Source organism: Eubalaena glacialis, chromosome X (assembly GCF_028564815.1).
Source record: "Eubalaena glacialis isolate mEubGla1 chromosome X, mEubGla1.1.hap2.+ XY, whole genome shotgun sequence".
In the NCBI taxonomy this organism is placed as follows: domain Eukaryota; kingdom Metazoa; phylum Chordata; class Mammalia; order Artiodactyla; family Balaenidae; genus Eubalaena; species Eubalaena glacialis.
The window spans coordinates 16,319,818-16,337,929 of record NC_083736.1 but is presented as its reverse complement, the minus strand read 5'-3'; the positions used below and the strand labels follow the sequence as shown (position 1 = coordinate 16,337,929).

Sequence of the window (18,112 nt, the reverse complement as noted above, 5' to 3'; positions counted from 1 at the left end):
AGAGAACATACTCCTTTTTTCTAAATCTGTAAATGTTTGTGAGACTTCTTTTATGGCCTGGTTGGCTTCCATAAATATTCTGTGTGTACTTGAAAAGGTTATGTACTCTGGAAGGTTCATGTATGGTCTTTAAGTCAGGTTGGTTGAATGTGCCATTCAAATATTCTATATCCTTAGTGACTTTCTTTGAATTTTATCAATTGTTGATAGACATGTGTGAATATCTCTCAATATGATTGTGAATTTGTTCTATCTCTCCTTGTATTCTGTCAAAAATATTGCTTTGTGTATTTCGAGGCTATATTATTTGTTGCATTCACGTGTAAATTTGTTTAGTCTTCTTATAGAATTAAACCTTTTATGAATGAACCATTTTATTTATAGGTAATGCTTTTTGGTTTAAAGTATAATTTGTCTGATATTAGTATAAACACATTAATTTTCTTTTGATTAGTATCTGCATTGCATATCTTTTCCATCCTTTTATTTTCAAACTTGCTGTATCATTGTTCTAGTTGTGTCCTTGTAAATAGCATATAGTTGCATTTTGTATTTTTTTCAGTCTTATAATCTTTGCCTTTTAATTGAATCATTTAGTCCATTTATATTTAATGAATCATTGATTTGTAAGTGTGTTTAAACCCACCATCTTCTATTTTTCCTCACCATTCTTTGTTTCTTTTTCTCCCCTTTCTTGCCTTCTTTCCAAATGACTGAAATTCTAAAAACCATTTCTCCCCCTCCACTAGTTAGGAAATTATATACCCCACTTCTGTTTTTTAGTAACTACTACAGAAATTACAGCATCTACTCAAGTTTTCAATGTTGGAAGATAATCAGTACATTTAGCCTCCTGTAGGATAATACAAGGACCTTGGAAGACTTTAATTTTTTAAAAAATAAATTAATTTATTTAATTTATTTATTTTTGGCTGCACTGGATCTTTGTTGCTGTGCACAGGCTTTCCCTAGTTGTGGTGAGTGGGGCCTACTCTTCCTTGTGGTGCACAGGCTTCTCATTGCGGTGGCTTCTCTTGTTGCAGAGCATGGGCTCTAGGTGCGCAGGCTTCAGTAGTTGTAGCACGTGGGCTCAGTAGTTGTGGCTCGCGGGCTCTAGAGCGTGGGCTCAGTAGTTGTGGCACGTGGGCTTACTTGCTTCGCGGCATGTGGGATCTTCCTGGACCACGGCTTGAACCCGTGTGCCCTGCATTGGCAGGTAGATTCTTAACTACTGCGTCACCAGGGAAGCCCGACTTTAATTTTTTAATTTCATTTTTATCTCCTAATTGATATATTAAATATAGTTGCCATATTTTATTCTGTCATATGTCACTTATCCCTGCAAGATATTATTAATATTTTATATAGTCAAAGTTCATTTGGATTTACCACTATATGGTGCCACCCTTAGCTCTGGGCAACTGGGGCCTCTGCCCTGTGTCTCATGCTTTATAGAGGTCCCCTCTCTGGCCCTTCCCTAGTCATACCCCTCTCCAAAGGATGAGAACTTTTTGATACAAAGAAGGCATGCCCGCCTTGAGCCCGCCCCTCTTCTCCCCCAACCCTTGATTCTGTGTCATGTTTTGGAAACTCAGGAGTTGGGAATTTCCTATCCAAATATTCTGTGCCTATTTCCAGGACCTGAGCAGTCCTCTTCTCCAGGGCAAGCCATGCTGCAGGTGTACCTACCTCTAGACCTAAGGGATGATCAAAGGATAGCTGCTTGAAGGAGAGAGGGGGGTTTGGATCTATAGGCTGAGGTGTCCACATCCATGTGCACAAAGCCTCTTGTAGTATGAGATGGAGACTTAGTGGAAGAATAAGGGCAAACTGGATCTCTTCTCAAACTCTTGACCTGTATACTACAAATGTTAGGAATGGGTCTGGTCACATACTAACTACTTTCTTCGTTCTTTGTTTCTTATTGTATCTCAGATCTTACATCTTTTGCCTGAATATATCTTTTAGGATTTATTTCAGTGAGGATTTGCAAGTAGTGAACAATATCACAGTTTTTGTTTATCTTCTGGTTTCCATTGTTGCTTCTGAGAAGATAGCTGTCAGTCTAACAGATGCTCCTTTGAAGGTTAACTGTCTTGTTTTCTTTGGCTACTTTCAAGATTTTCTCTGTGTCTTTGGTTTTCTTCAATTTCACTATTTTGTGTCTAGGTGTAGATCCCTTTTTATTTATTGTAGAAGTCCTTTGGGCTTGTTGCATCTGTGGATAGGTGTTTTTCACCAGTGTGAGGCCAATCTGTCATCATAATTTCAAACATTGACTCTTCCTCATTCTCTCCTCTTTGAATTTTGTTTCAGTGTATGTTAGACCTTGTATTTCTTTTCTCCATGTCTCTGAACTGTTCTTTTGTATTTTGTATATGGAGCTCAAGTTTGCTTCCTTACGCCCTCAGGCGTTAAGGGTCTCCTTTGCTTATATTACCTCCCTGAATTCCTGCTTTGGATTCACCTTTGGCCTGGTGATTCTTTTCTATCTTATCAGCTCTCTGATATATTTAAGAAAATGCTTTTAATATTTTATTCATGATTTTTAATTGTCTTCAGCAGAAGGTTTGGTCTAAATAACCTAACCCAACATATTCCTGGAACATTGAAGAAAAAAGAATTTTGGAGATATTTGCTGTATCAGGGTCTTTTAGCAGAGTTCAAGTTGAAATTTAATTATGCTTTTACAGTTTCCCGATTCTTTTTTCTTTTTTAAGTGGTTAAAGATATAACCAGAGACTCTAAAGAAAACCAGCCCTGAGATTCTCTGACTTTTTTGACAGTTGAATGATCAGAGTCAATTGCTTTTTCACCTTTTAGTTCTTGATTTATCTGCCCTGAGAACCTCTTTAGTACCTCCCTTTATAATTTCTCCTTGTGCTAGTCTTTTTTTTTTTTTTTAATTTATTTATTTATTTTTGGCTATATTGCGTCTTCGTTGCTGCACGCAGGCTTTCTCTAGTTGTGGAGAGCCGGGGCTACTCTTTGTTGCGGTGCGCGGGCTTCTCATTGCGGTGGCTTCTCTTGTTGTGGAGCATGGGCTCTAGGTGCGTGGGCTCAGTAGTTGTGGCGCACGGACTTAGTTGCTCCGCGGCATGTGGGATCTTCCAGGACCAGGGCTTGAACCCGTGTCCCCTGCACTGGCAGGCGGATTCTTAACTACTGCGCCACCAGGGAAGTCCTCCTTGTGCTAGTCTTGTTAGCCAACACTTATGAATCAGTGTAAATATCTCAAAGGCGTAACATTTTCTAAAACACTTAGGGAGCAATTATCACACCTCTTGCTACTCAAGTCAAAAATATTGATAATTGCATACATCATTGCAGCCATGGTATAATCAGATTACATCAGTTAACCTGTGGTAGCAGAGAATGACCCTCACCCAGACCTGCTCTGCAGTGGTGTCAAGCTATTTCCCTCCTTTTAAACTTCATTCTATACCTAGATAAAGATAGATTTATCATTTATTACCATTCAAGGTTGCACTGATGGTCTACATTTTAAAAAATATGATACTTATACTATTTAATGAAATTGAAGAGATCTAGAATAATTTCTTGGAATGGTACAAGCAGGGCCATGGCATTCAGTCATGTAGCTTATGTACTGTTCAACCCTAGGGGTTGCCATTTACATCAGAGTCTACAACCACAAAAGATGAACCTGGGGTAATTGTTAATGAGTGGTTATCTAGTGTCAAGGTCTAGATTTTACTGTTTAAATGCTAGCAAATAGTTTTCTTTGTAATGGATGCTATCTCACAAGCCATCCTTAGCACCTTGAAATTTTGCTAAGAACCAGTGGCTATTCATCTTTGTTGATGACGTAGATAGCCTTGAAGCAACCCAACTTGCACCAGAAGATGAAGAAAAGTTCCAGCTGAAAAAGATAAAAATGACTTTTATATATAATGAGTTAGGGTCTCAAAATCCATAGATTTCCCTCTTTGATCAGTGATCCCAGAGATGTCATGACCCAGCAGGATGTTCTCTAGTTTATGCAGAAGGCAGTAGGAGTGGCACTATTTTAAATACCATAAAACTTCTTCTCCTATTAGGAAATATATATTCAGCCTTGAGGAAACATATTACAGGCTTGGAATATGGACAGTGGAAAGCAGTCTTTTCAGTGGCGCCAGGTCTGTAGTAAGTTCTTCCTGATCCATATTCTCTTTTCAAGATGGTTACTGGAATCACCCTTCGTTGTGCCCTTTCCTGCCATCATCTGGGAGCTGAGTACAAGCTCTCTTCAGTGGAAAAGCATGGTTTATTTTGATCAGAGGCCCAAGTCACAGCACATATTAACCAGTCACTCAGTGCCATGACTAATTTAACTTTGACCATATCTTATACACCACTTAGGCCCTACCCTAGAAGTTGGCAACGCTCAAGAATGAGTTTGCAGAAATTTTGAAAATTCTATAATAGCATTTTGAGTTTGTTGATTCATTTCACCTGACGAACTCAAAACAGTTTACTTCCAAGGAGATCAATTCCCAGGAGGCCAGCATTGTGGCCTGGTAGAAAGAGTAGGAGTCCCACCAAACAGCCAGATGACCTTGACCCATCCCCTAGAACACGTTGGGCCTCTTTCTACATCTGTAGAATAAGGGTCTCAGCTAGGTGAATTCTGAATTCCTTTCCAGAAACAGACTGCTCTGATACTCTTTCCAGAACTAAAATTAGATACTTGTGTAGTAAATCTTCTAAATCAGCTCTGTGAATTCCAGGTAGAGTCAAGCCTCAGGCATTTGTATAGGAGAGTTTTTTTGTAGAGGTTCATTAAATATAGCTTAAAAAAAAAAAAAGGGAATGCTTCTGGAGGGGGAGCTGAGTTAAAAATTTAAAATAGATTAATTTTTAAACTTTTATATGAAACTTTTTATGACATATATATTAGTGTATATGAATTTCAGAAACTGAACACACCATGTAACCAGCACACAGAATATTACCGGAACCTCGGAAGCCCCACTGAGCCCACTTCTAATTGTTATATCCTCTGCCCCCTTCCAAGGGTAACCATGCTCCCACCCTCATTCCATCGATTAGTTTTGCCTGCTTTTGTTCCTCATCTGAATGGGATCATGGACAACATGCATTCCTTTATGTCTGGCTCCTTTATCTAACATTGTATTTCAGAGATTCATCAATATTATTGTGTGTAGCTGTAGTAGACACTTAAATTTTCCTCCAGAGAGACATTGCTTTATCTTTGCACAACGACGTTTTGTTCAAGTGACTCATTCGGGAGGGTCAGTAATATGCCATTATGAACAGAGAGAGGATGAAAGTGCTGGAGAGAAACCAGAGACACTTTATAATTTATTAATATAGTGTGTTATTAATATATAATACAATTTACAGTATTGATTTTAAAAATAGAAGTCCTCTTTGGAAGGAGAAGGATTCACTTCCTGCTCTAAGACGTTATCATGCCATGTCCAAGGAAAGAATCATTCCTCTGGTACCGGCAATGGCTGTTAAATTATAGGATTCTTAAAGATTGCCAGCTTTTCCTGGAGACTGAGAAATCGTGATTTATTCCCACCTTTCTGTGTCCTTATCCCTGTAATCCCTACACTATCTTAACCCTGCACGTATGAGGAGCAAAATAGCTATTTGTTGACTGACTGAAGGGTCTACAGCTAGCATTTATAGTGCCTTCACAGTGCCAGCCCCTGTGCCCAGATCTCTTGTTTACTCACCACAGCGACACTATCAGGCTGGTGCTATTATCACAGTTTGCTAGATGGGGAATCTTGGCTATCGGAAATAACTTATCCAGAGTCACTCAGACATTGTGTGGCAGAGCCAGGACCTTTGATCCCATGCTCTTTAGCCTTCACCGCGGTGCCTGCACACTCTATCTCAGGCCGACAGAAGCTGCGGTGGTGGCCAGGTGCTTGGGTGCCCTGTGGCCAGGAGCTCTGCCAGCTGAGAACACACAGCCTGGTCTGTCCCGGCCCCTTCCCCTGTGGCCACGTAGAAGGAGCCTGCTCAGTGGGCTCTCACTGCCCGAGCCCCGTGGGTGGGATGTGATTTCCTGGCTGGCTTCTTCCTCCCTCAGTATCCCCCGCCAGCGCCTGCTGCTGGTGCTGACTGCCTGTCACGGGGTTCCGTTGGCCAACTCCTCCATCGGGAGAGGAACGGACGCAGCCTTAGCATCTGCAGTTTTCTCCGCGTGCCGAGCTCCTCTCAGCCTCTGCCCCACCTCCCCCATGTGTATTTCATCTAGTTACCGCCTAGTTAACCCTCACATCTCATCTGGTATATATTGGCCCTCGATGATTATTCGTTGGAAGGAAATGAATAAATGAACGGTAAATGAGACTTTAAAATTCAGTATTGATATAAACTTCACTTTTTAAAAAATGTTGACTCTGCCCTCCCCACTACTAAAAATGTAAGCGATGATAATGAATTAACATATAATAAAGAGGAAATGCAGCGTACCCATCCTTTTACAGTATGACATAAATGGGATAGATCATTTATAAGATTCTGTGACCTCTTTTGGTTCCTAGCATAGTTTTTAACCAGCCTTTATATAGTGGTAATCATTATATATGCAGCATTTTGTGTTTTTAAATTCTTTTCTTGATATTTTGCATGTGTTGATGTTCTCCATAAATCTACATGGACTACCTTGCTTATCATTTTTATTATAATATCCCACTGGGTGGGCCTCCCGTAATAAACATGGGTTTTGCTTTTTGTAGCCAGTGCCCACCTGGCATTGCCAGTTCTCTGAACTAGAGTAATTTAAGGAAGCAGGTTGCAGGTTGTCTTGCTTGAGGGACTGGCCTTTTGGGCATTGTTGTGTCGTGATTATGGCAAGCTGTGATGATGTGTCCCCCTATTTTATTCCAGGATGCTTTTCTCTGGCGGGCAGTGTGGCCGTGTTGGCAGACCTGAAGAACTTTTACTGACGTTCAAGATATTCCTTGTCATCATTTGTCTTCATGTCACTCTGGTTACATCCCTGGAAGGTAAGGTGCCCATTTTCCTTCATCTTTTTCCTATTTTATCTGTGTGTGTGTGTGTGTGTGTGTGTGTGTGTGTTTGTGTGTGTATTTGGGATTGTTTTACTGTGGTAAAATAAACATAACATAAAACTTACCATTTTAACCATTTTTAAGTATATAATTCACTGGTATTAAATGTATTCACAATTTTGTGCAACCATCACCACTATCCAGTTCCAGAACATTTTCATCATCTCAAATAGGAACTCTGTACCCATTAAGCAATAACTTCCCTTCCCCCCTCCCCCCAGGCCCTGGTAACCTCTGTTATTTCTGTCTCTATGATTTTGCCTATTCTAGGTACCTCATGTAAGTATAAGGAATCATACAATATTCATCCCTTTGTGTCTGGCTTATTTCCCTTAGCATGTTTCCAAGGTTCATCCATGTTGTAGCATGATCCAGAATTTCATTCCTTTTTAAGGCTGAATAATACTCCATTGTATGTACATATTTTGTTTATCTATTCAATGTTGATGGACATTTGGGTTATTTCCATCTTTTGGCTATTATAAATAATGCTAGTGTGAACATTGGTGTATAAGTATCCGTTTGAGTCCCTTCTTTCAATTCTTTGGGGTATATATACCTAGGAGTAGAATTGCTGGGTCATATGGTAATTCTATGTTTAACTTTTTGAGGATCTGCCAAACTGTTTACCACAGAGGCTGTACCATTTAACATTCTCACCAGCAAGGCACAAGGATTCCAATTTTTCTATATCCTCACCAACACCTGTTATTTTCTGTTGTTTTGATAATGGATGTGAAATGGTATTGTGGTTTTTATTTGCATTTCCTTAGTGATTAGTGATTTTGAACATGTTTTCATGTGCTTATTAGCCATTTGTGTATCTTCTTTAGAGAAATGACTATTCGAATCTTTGGTCCATTTTTGAATTGGGTTGTTTGGGGATTTCTGTTGTCATTGAGTTTTAGGAGTTCATTATATATTCAGGATATTAATCCTTTATTATATATATGATTTGCAAATATTTTCCCCCTTCTGTGAGTTGTCTTTTCACTCTTTTTTTTTTTTGGCTGCGTTGGGTCTTCGTTGCTGTGCACGGGCTTTCTTTAGTTGTGGCAAGCGGGAGCTACTCTTTATTGTGGTGTGCGGGCTTCTCATTGCGGTGGCTCCTCTTGTTGTGGAGCACGGGCCCTAGAGCACGCAGGCTTCAGTAGTTGTGGCACGCAGGCTCAGTAGTTGTGGCGCACGGGCTTAGTTGCTCCGCAGCATGTGGGATCTTCCTGGACCAGGGATCGAACCCGTGTCCCCTGCATTGGCAGGCAGATTCTTAACCACTGCGCCACCAGGGAAGTCCCTTTTCGCTCTTTTAATAGTGTTCTTTGATGCACAGAAGTTTTTAATTTTGATGAAGTCCAATTTGTCTATTTTTACTTTATTGCCTGTGCTTTTGCTGTCATATCCAAGAAATGTCATGAAGATTTTTCCCTATTTTTCTTCTAAGAACTTTATAGTTTTAGCTTTTATGTTTAGGGCCTTTGATCCATTTTGAGTTCATTTTGTATATGTTGTAAGGTAAAGATCCAACTTCATTATTTTCCAAGTGGATATCCAGTTTTCCCAGTACCATTTGTTGAAAACACTGTCTTTTCCCCACTGAGTGTTCTTGGCACCTTGGTCAAAAATTAATTGACCATATATGTGAGGGTATATTTCTGGTGTTTGTTTTTAAAAGTACCTACTCGAAGGCACTTCTGCATGGAAATTTAAGGGAGACAGAGAATCACCCTAATGAAGCAGCCTCCATTTCAGAAAAGAGGATCCTTAGAAGCTTATGTGAGAAGGGGAAAAGGTACCTGAGGAAGGCAATGAAAAGTCCAGAAACCCCAGGGCTGCAATATCTTTGGGTACAACTGCCAAAAGAATACAGTGCTATGCAAATATAAAGAATCAGTATTTAAGAAGACATTAAGGACACACAGAGAAATAGCTTACTTATTTAAATTTATTTATTTATTTATTTATTTTTGGCTGTGTTGGGTCTTCGTTTCTTGTGCGAGGGCTTTCTCCAGTTGTGGCGAGCGGGGACCACTCTTCATCGCGGTGCGCGGGCCTCTCACTGTCGCGGCCTCTCCCCTTGCGGAGCACAGGCTCCAGACGCGCAGGCTCAGTAGTTGTGGCTCACGGGCTTAGTTGCTCCGCGGCATGTGGGATCCTCCCAGACCAGGGCTCGAACCCGTGTCCCCTGCATTGGCAGGCAGATTCTTAACCACTGCGCCACCAGGGAAGCCCCATAGCTTACTTATTTAAAAGAGAGTTGCAAGACCAAGGAATCTTTGTTGGATAAAGCAAATATCTACTAGCAGCAAACAACAGCATAAATACAACACACACACGCAGATGCACACAAACTAAATGGAAAACTTGCAACAGACTAAAACATAGTTGACTGTCCTTCAAAAGTAGGCACTGGGGCATATTGTCAAGAAGCCATGATACTTCACACAAAGAAATAAGAGCTAAATCTGTATTGACTGCTTACAATGTGCTGGGTTCCTATGTGCTTTACATACATCCACTCCCTTAAGCTGCTCAACCAAATCTATTAAGGGGCGATCCTAGTCTTAGCACCATTTCCCAGATCAAGAAACTGAGGCTCAGAGAGATAAGTAACTTGCTCAAGGGAGTGGCCAAGCTGGGAATTGTACCCAACTTGGAATTTTGTGCTCCTAACCACAAAACCAGAGTTCTCAAACTTGAGTGTGCATCAGAATCACCTGGAAGGCTTGTTAAGACAGATTCCTGGGTCCTTCCCTGAGAGTTTTTGATTTAGTAGCTCTGGGGCGGGCCCTGAGAATTGACATTTCTAACAAGTTCTCAGGTGATGTTGATGTGACTGGTTCAGAGACGATACCATTACCTACACAGCTGGCAGAAGACATAAGTAGGGAGAGAAAACTCCTCCAGATATATATCATGGGATACAAATTCTTTTATGGCCATGTGACGTTCATGTAAACTGTGCTCACACACATCATCTCCTTGGGACATTAAGACACCGCTGTGGGATTGTTAGGGCAAAAATCAGATGTCCCCACTTTACTGATGAGTAAATGTCCCCAGGGACGTTGTTGGTTAGGAACCAGCGGAGCCAGACTAGATACTAGATCTTTGGTCTCGTGTTTCAGTGCTTTTTCCACCACAGAGTAGATGAGGAAGGAAAGTGGAACACAGGGGGAAAAAATCACCAAAAGGAAAGCTGCTTGGTAGAAATAAGTCTTTTTGAAAAAGTATATTTAAAAATTATGAAAATGGGGCAGGTAAACAGAGTTGCATGGCTCTGAAACCAGCCTGAGTAGGGAAAACCTGTGTGGATGCTAAGGTCGCTGAATGTATTTCTTGCTCTGGCTCTCTGATGAATTGATTTCTTAAGGCAGTGGTTCTCAGAGTGTGGCCCCCAGACAAGCAGCATCAGCATCACCTGGGAGCTTTTTAGAAGTGCAGATTCTCAGGCCCAGCCTAGACCTGCTGAATTGGAAACTCTGAGGGTGGGGTCCAGCAGTCTGCGCTTTAACCATCCCTCCAGGTGATGCTGATGCATGCTCAGAGAGCCACAGTCTTAAAGAATTGGCTGAAACATTACTGTGCCCCATGATATAGTAGAAAGGTGGTGAGATCTAGAGTTAGAGCTCTCCCCGTGCCTGCCACCTGCTATTTGTATGATCTCTATTTGCCAGTAGACTGATATGGGACTCTATTTCCTCATCTTCAAAATGGGTGTAATCCTGAGCTCCCCCAGTGGGCTCTTGTTTTTTTTTTTTTTTTTAAACACTTTGGCAGTTTCTTTATTTTTTATTTTTATTTTTTAATTAATTTATTTTTGGCTGTGTTGGGTCTTCGTTTCTGTGCGAGGGCTTTCTCTAGTTGTGGCAAGCGGGGGCCACTCCTCATTGCGGTGCGCGGGCCTCTCACTATCGCGGCCTCTCTTGTTGGGAGCACAGGCTCCAGACGCGCAGGTTCAGTAGTTGTGGCTCACGGGCCCAGCTGCTCTGCGGCATGTGGGATCCTCCCAGACCAGGGCTCGAACCCGTGTCCCCTGCATTGGCAGGCAGATTCTCAACCACTGCGCCACCAGGGAAGCCCTGGGCTCTTGTTAAGGCTCAATATATGTTAAAAAAAAAAAAAAAACCTCCATGATGGCAAAGGTTTTTCTTTTTCTTTTTTCTGTTTCTTTTTCCAGCTTTATTGACATATAACATTGCATATGCAAAGGTTTTTCTGAATGAAGTGTTTTGGGATCTGGAAAGGGCTAAATAGGAATTTGTTATTGTCTTTCAGAACTCCAACTAAGAGTATTCATGATATTTAATAATCACTTTGATAATATTTACCTTGTGCCAGCCGCTGTTCTTTGAAGTAGGCACTAGTATTAGACTCCGTTTTACAGACTTACAGGAAACCGAGGCACAAAGAGGGTAAGCAACTTGCCCTAGGTTAAACATTTTGGTTGCAGAGTTGCAATTCAAACTGAGGCCATCTGACCCAAAGTTTGTGTGTTTAGCCACTACGCTATCCTGTCTTCAGCATTCTTAACCTTCCTGCTACACTAGGTTGTGTACTCTGCTTGGTGGTTGTGTAGCTGTAGGTTAAACATAAAGTTGGAATCCACTTTTGGACTGGATATTGGACTGGATCATCCAGATGGCTTATAGGCATCATCTCTCTGAACAGCTTTGGACTGAGGCAGGTTCTTTTCGGTTCAGGATGGCTTAGGTCTGGTCTTTGATGAAGGCCAAGGGGACCTGCTACTTCTACACTGGATAATCAGTTGCGTGGTAATGAGTGCCTGCTGTGTGCCTAGCATGACTGGCTGCTGAGAGGACATCATCTCTGACTCCAGGAAATTTACACTCCAGTTGGAGGTACATGACTATGACACATGAGAACAGTACAAACTGTAACTAAATCCTGAAGTGTGAGTCAGTGCTATAGGGCTTTAACATACGGCCCTTGGCCAAATCTGTGGGTGAGTCTAGTTAAATGTTAAGCCACCTGTAGCAGATGCTATTGGTGCTCTGCCCATCTCCCCTTGGCCCACCCAGAGGTCACCTACAGACAGATCCTGCACATGCTGGTGGCTCCCATGTCTCCCTGACTGAGAATGATCTGTACCCGTGCGCCCATGCTTGGCCTGTACATGGAACAAGCTAGTAGTGCCAGGGAGTTAATACCCCAAAGCAGTGAAGAATGGGAGTTCGTGTTTACCTATGCCAGCTTCCCTGTCCCTTGGTGGGACAATGCTAAGGTGTGTTCTATACACCTAGGAGATTGTTGGATTGGGCCACAGTTGCCCATAGTAGCAGTGTGCTAATTAATGTACCCATTATTGGCTTTACTCTCTTCCCTACCTCACTCCCCTACTCCCTCCCTCTGCTTCCTGGGGTCATCCCCATTTGGAAACACACTCATTTTCCAAGTCCAGCCCAGTATTACTGCCTCTATGAAACCTCCCCTGACGTCTTCACAAGAATTAAATCTCTTCCTCCAGAGCTCCCTTTTCCTGTTTATCCATGTCTTTTTATGTTTGTCACTTTGTATCATGTCATGATGTACTTCCTTTGCATCATGAGTCCTTTCAGCATATGGTCTGTGCCAGGTGAGAAGGGAGAATGAAGGTTTGGCAAGGTGGATGGGAAACTAATGGGGTGAAAGCAGGCAGAGGGCCTGCTCTGGGGCAGGCCGTGATGTAGATCATCTCATTTAATCCTCACAAAAACTCTTTATGGTAGATATTTTAAGTCTCAGTTTGCAGATGAAGAAACTGAATGTCAAAGAGAGTAAGTCATTTGCCCAGAGTCACACAGCTTGGAGGATCCCCCATTGGAATCAGTAGCCCGTACTGTTCATACTATACCGGGTTGCCCAGTAAGTGGAGACTGAATGAACGTGGCACTGAGGCATGGAGAGAAGAGGGAGAGGGAGCCTGAAGTAAACTGCCAGAGCGCAGCCGTTGCCCCTGGCTCTGGGGTATCTGGACTGCAAACACAGTAGCTTCGCTCTGGAAGCCTGAGAGATGACTCAGTAGCTCTTGACAGTGAGGAGGGATCAGACTGACACTCACTTTTTTTTTTTTTAACATCTTTATTGGAGTATAATTGCTTTACAATGGTGTGTTAGTTTCTGCTTTATAACAAAGTGAATCAGCTATACATATACATATATCCCCATATCTTCTCCCCGGACTGACACTCTCTTGTTAGGCCACTGGCCAACAGAGAGAACCCTTAGACCTTGACACTTCCAGTTGTGTAATTTGGTGATGTTCGAGGGAGTCATTCTTGGTCTACCAGAAGCCCAAATCAGTTTTGGCAGGTAACTTACCTCTAGCCTCTAGCTCTCTTGGGCTGTGCCAATACCTCTTTTCTTTTCTTCCTTCCTTCCTCCCTCCCTCCCTCCCTCCCTCCCTCCCTCCCTCCCTCCCTCCCTCCCTTCCTTCCTTCCTTCCTTCCTTCCTTTCTTCCTTCCAGTGCTTCTTCTTTTTTGTCTTTCAAGAAGGTCTTCTTTTAGGTACAGCTGTTTTCCAGAGCGTGAGATGACGTATTAGTGGAAGATGGTTATAATTTCATTCTTGCAGAGTTGTCATCCCCATTTGGAAACAAGTACACATTTGAGCCAGTTTGGTGACCTCATGAGCTATAATCCCAACTTACTGTCTTTCTGGGCTGGATCTAGATCTTTCTGTGCTGAAGGCATTTCTAGTGATAGATTTCTCTCTAATTCCCCTTCTCCAAGGCCTCACTGGTTTGTCTCCTCTTACCATCTCATGCTTTGTCCATCCAAGTCTTTGTTCTTCTTTCCAAACCCAGTGCTGGTCTCCTTGTCTCTCACGTTCCTATTTGTAAAATTGAGATTATAAATACCATAGTGTTGATCTGATACTCAGCCAATCTCCCAAGCCCCCAAAATTCCACATAGGCATGAGGTCACTTCTGCTGGGCCCTGACTCTTTCCCTGGCAGGTAGAAGTGGTAACAAGGAATGACAGAGAATCTAGATGGGTTGAGGGGGAAACTGAAAGCAGAGGACATTGTATCCCACTTTCCACTTAGAACTCCAGATGAGAACCCCTCACAGTGGCCTGTAAATCAATATGGGGCAGTGGCACAGATGAGAAATGGTGGCGCAGTGTGTTTAGGCAGAGTGAAGGCTGGAGGTGGTGTCCTCTCCAGGTCTTTCTCATCTCTTGTGTGACAGGGAAGGGATTCGAAATTGCCCCCGTGTTCCTAGTGGGTAGCTCTGTTGAGAGCCAGGGGCAGGGACAGGGCTGCAGAGATGACGGTGTGGACAGCTGAGACCAGGGGCCAGATGGAGGATGTGACAGACACTCAGTGGTGAGAGCTGAGAGGACCTAGGTCAGCAAGAGAGGGACCCCCAGGCCAGGGTGGGATTCTGAGAGACTAGAACATGGGGCCCACTGGACACAGCCTTCAGCAGTGGATGCCAGCTGGACCCCCAGGAACCCTGCAGGGTGAGGGAGATCCCTGGAGAGGCCCTTGAGAACCCAGGGCTCAGCCCGAGGTGATGTAGGTCCTTTCTCCCTGCTGTGCAGAACACTGGCACCCCATTCCTAACCTGGAAGCCATCTTGACTACCAGAAGGAAGAGGAGGGAAAATGAAGATTGCGCATTTATCTGGAAGACATTGAGTTACCTAGAGACCATTTTAGAGCAGAAGAGAGAGCTACCTTAAATCATCAGGTTTAAGGATCCCTTTCCTGTACTTCTGGAATGGAGGCTCCAAAACAAGATGGAGTCATCCTAGACATCAAAGGAAAGCTCAAGGATTTCTTTTTAATTTGTTTATTGTCACTATTGTTTGTACATCTAAATTATGTCTATACATTTTAAAGTAACTCTAAAACATCCATACTGAACACTTAGGATGTGTCAGGACACTGCTAGCAATGATGAAGGCCATCATGATATCCTGAATTCTGCTCCTCCTCCTGGTTTTATCTTTGCAGGTATGAAGGAATATCTGGTCAGGTCCTCTCTGTATCCTCCATAGTGTTAGCACATAGTAAGTGCTCAATAAACTGGCTGGTTGGTTGGTTTTGATTTGTGGCTCTAGTCTAAAGCCTAGAGATACGCTAAAACATGGACTGCTCCCCTCAGCTTACACCACCAGCATTATCCTTATCTGAACCCCATGAGTTCTGATACAACATATATTCCACTAAACTTTTGTGTAGACTTCAGTGAGGTGGCTGTACATTGGCTCCAATTACCCTTAAGGAATGTGTTTCCTTTCCTCCATGTGATGAAGGGGCTCAGCTGATTGCCTGTTAAGAGTCCTTCACACTTTGACATTGTGAGTTCAATTACCCAGTAGGATCAGTCTTTGGATTCCTGATTTGTTGTCCTGGGATACCGGGGATCCTTGAGGTCTGCCTCGAACTAAGAACCACTCATCTCTGCAATCCCATTTTAAGGCTGCTCTCCTATTCAAAGTTCCTAATATGAAATTGGAAACAATTTAAAAGTCCTATTTTCTCCAGACTACTTTTTTTAACTTGATGTGATTTCGAAAGCTCTTAAAGTTACAATCAAGCCAGTGAATCTCTTGATTTCCATATTGATAAAAGCTCCAGACATGGCTTTTGCTGACTGGTAAATCTCCCAGTTGCCAGTGCTATCCTTGCCTTGTTGTACATGGAAAAGTCCCAGTGTCTCTTTGTAGGATCCAGTGGCAACAGCACATAGCACTGAACATTAAGAACAGCAGTAGCAACCCATCTGGACATTTCTGTAGGTCTTCATGGTCTACAGAGCACCTTGGCATACATCATCTCCTCATGTCCCCCTGAGGTGGGTGGAGAAGTTTGTATTATCCCCACTTTGCTGATGAGAAGACTGCAGCTCAAAGCAAAGGATACTTTTCTAGGTTACCCAGCAAGAAACAGTATCAAGGTGCTGAAAGCAGCTCTCCAGAACTCTTTCTTGTACACCAGCCTGCACGAAGTGCTTGCCTTTGGCTATAGGAGTATGTTTTAGCCAAGATCTTTAACAAGGGTGACTTTAACCATGAGCAATGTCCCTCTAAATGAGGGGTTGGCAAACTTTTCTTTAAAGAACCAGATAATAAATATTTTGGCTTTGTGAACCTTATGGCCTCTGTGGCAACTACTCAACGCTGCCCATGCAGCTCAAAAGCGGCCCTAGACAATATGTAAATGAATAGGTGTGGCTTTGAGCCAGTGGCACTTTATTTGCAAATACAGTTGGTGGGCTGGATTTGGCCCATGGACTGTAGTTTACAGACTCCTGATCTAGACAGTGCAGAAGTGGTGCGGCACTTACTACTGATCATTTATGTTACAACCATTCCTTGCTTTTTCTCTTGCTGGCTAAGCCTGGCTTCGTAGGGTGCTCCCCTCTTTCCACACTCAGGAGTAAATCCTGATTATTCTAAGCCACCCGCGGAAATGCTGTTCCTTGCCAATACTTGATTTAGGAGTGGGTATGTGACTGCCTTTTGACCAAAAAGACACCTGGGAAAATCTGCTGGGGGACTTCTAGGAAAACAGCCCCACTCCTGAGACTCAATGAAAAAGAGTTTCTCTTCTTCCTCTGGACACGCACTGTCCAATATGATAGCCACTAGGCACATGTGGCTATTTAAATTTAAATTAATTAAAATTAAGTGAAATTAAAAATTCAGTTCCTCAGTCACACTAAGTCACATCTCAAGCGTTCGGTGTTCACATGGGGCTAGTGGTTGCCGTACTGGACGGTGCAGATAGAGAATATTTCCATTGTTGTAGAAAGTTCTATTGGATAGTGCTGTGCCTAGACATTTTCGTGTTTGGATTTGATGCCTGGAACAGTGGTAGCCGTCTTAAAAACACTGAGAGGCGCTAGGGAGTGCAAGTAGAAAAAGGAGATAACCTGAGTTTTTGAAAGGTTGAGTCCCTGAACTAACTGTATCCTGAGGATGAACGAACAGAAGGCTGGAAAAGGCCTGGATCTTTGTTGCCATCCCTGAGCTGTAGGACCAGCCTTAGAACTGTCTGCTTTTGGAGTTCTTGTTAGGTGGGGTAATTGACTGTCCTTAATGTTTGTGATACTTTTAACTGAATGTTCTGCGACTTGCCTCTGAAAGCATTCTAACACATCTAAGAGTTACCTTTACAAAGGTTTCCTGTGTGTCGCGTCGCTTTAATGCTTCGCGCGTTACCTTCGTGAATCCTGAGAATAGCTACGGTCAGGTGTTACTCCTTCATTTTCTAGATGAGGGAACTGAGGCTTGGACGGTTTGAGTCACTTCCAAGTTCACACAGCTGGAAAGTAGAAGTGGTGGCATTTTAGAACTTGTGTCCTTAACCACTTCCTCAGTGTTTAGTCCCTGAAGCAGTTGAAAATGTTTTTTTACACGACTTTGACTGAAACTTTGCCATATTCATTTATCCTGGGATGGCTTTGTACCTCCAAAGGACTAGATAAAGATTAAGAGAGATCTGAGGAATAAAAGCAATAGTTGCACTGATTTAATCTATTAAGAAGTAAGTTGATGTTCCAAGAGAACATGCTGTTGAAATCTACCTTGATGTGGGTACATCTTTTCCTTCAAGAAAATAACAAGAAACAGATTGATCTTGGCAAGAAGCCTCATGTTCACAAGATCACAGCGCTGTAAAAAAACCCATCAAGATAGATTGATGGTGCTTTTACAACAATGTCTGTGGCAATTGTGTTTGTTTTTAACATCAGTGTCCTATTTGACCTATACCCTTCCCTCTTCTTTCCTTTTAGGAATGCACACAGCATAAAGTAAAAGTTACTCTCTTGTTGCTCTAGTATTCAGTATAGTATAGAATTTTGTTAATTTAAGGAGGAGAGAAATGAAAACTATCAAATGGGTGGTGGTCTTGCTTTGGTGAATAAATGAGAATTGCTTATAATTATCTGATTAATTGAATAAACAAGGACTGAACACATAGCTGTCTTGTGTTTCAACTCTATAGCCTTTTTTTTTTTTAATAAATATATTCTATATCTTTTTTTCTCTACTTGCTCTAAGAGAGGTATGTTGAAGTCATCCATTATGATGTTGTTT

General features: G+C 42.3%; 1 protein-coding gene across 4 annotated transcripts in view; it reads left to right on the top strand.

Annotated features, from left to right (window-relative positions):
- ADGRG2 (adhesion G protein-coupled receptor G2) overlaps positions 1-18,112 on the top strand; it is a 133,855-nt gene that overhangs the window by 53,840 nt on the left and 61,903 nt on the right. For 3 of the 4 annotated variants that reach the window (XM_061179105.1, XM_061179107.1, XM_061179104.1), the window contains one exon: positions 6,877-6,995. In XM_061179105.1, the coding sequence (XP_061035088.1) occupies positions 6,878-6,995 (118 nt within the window). In that variant the 5' untranslated portion in view covers position 6,877. Of the gene's footprint in view, positions 1-4,090; positions 4,143-6,876; positions 6,996-18,112 lie in introns of those variants that run through there. The other variant, XM_061179106.1, reaches the window with a different exon arrangement.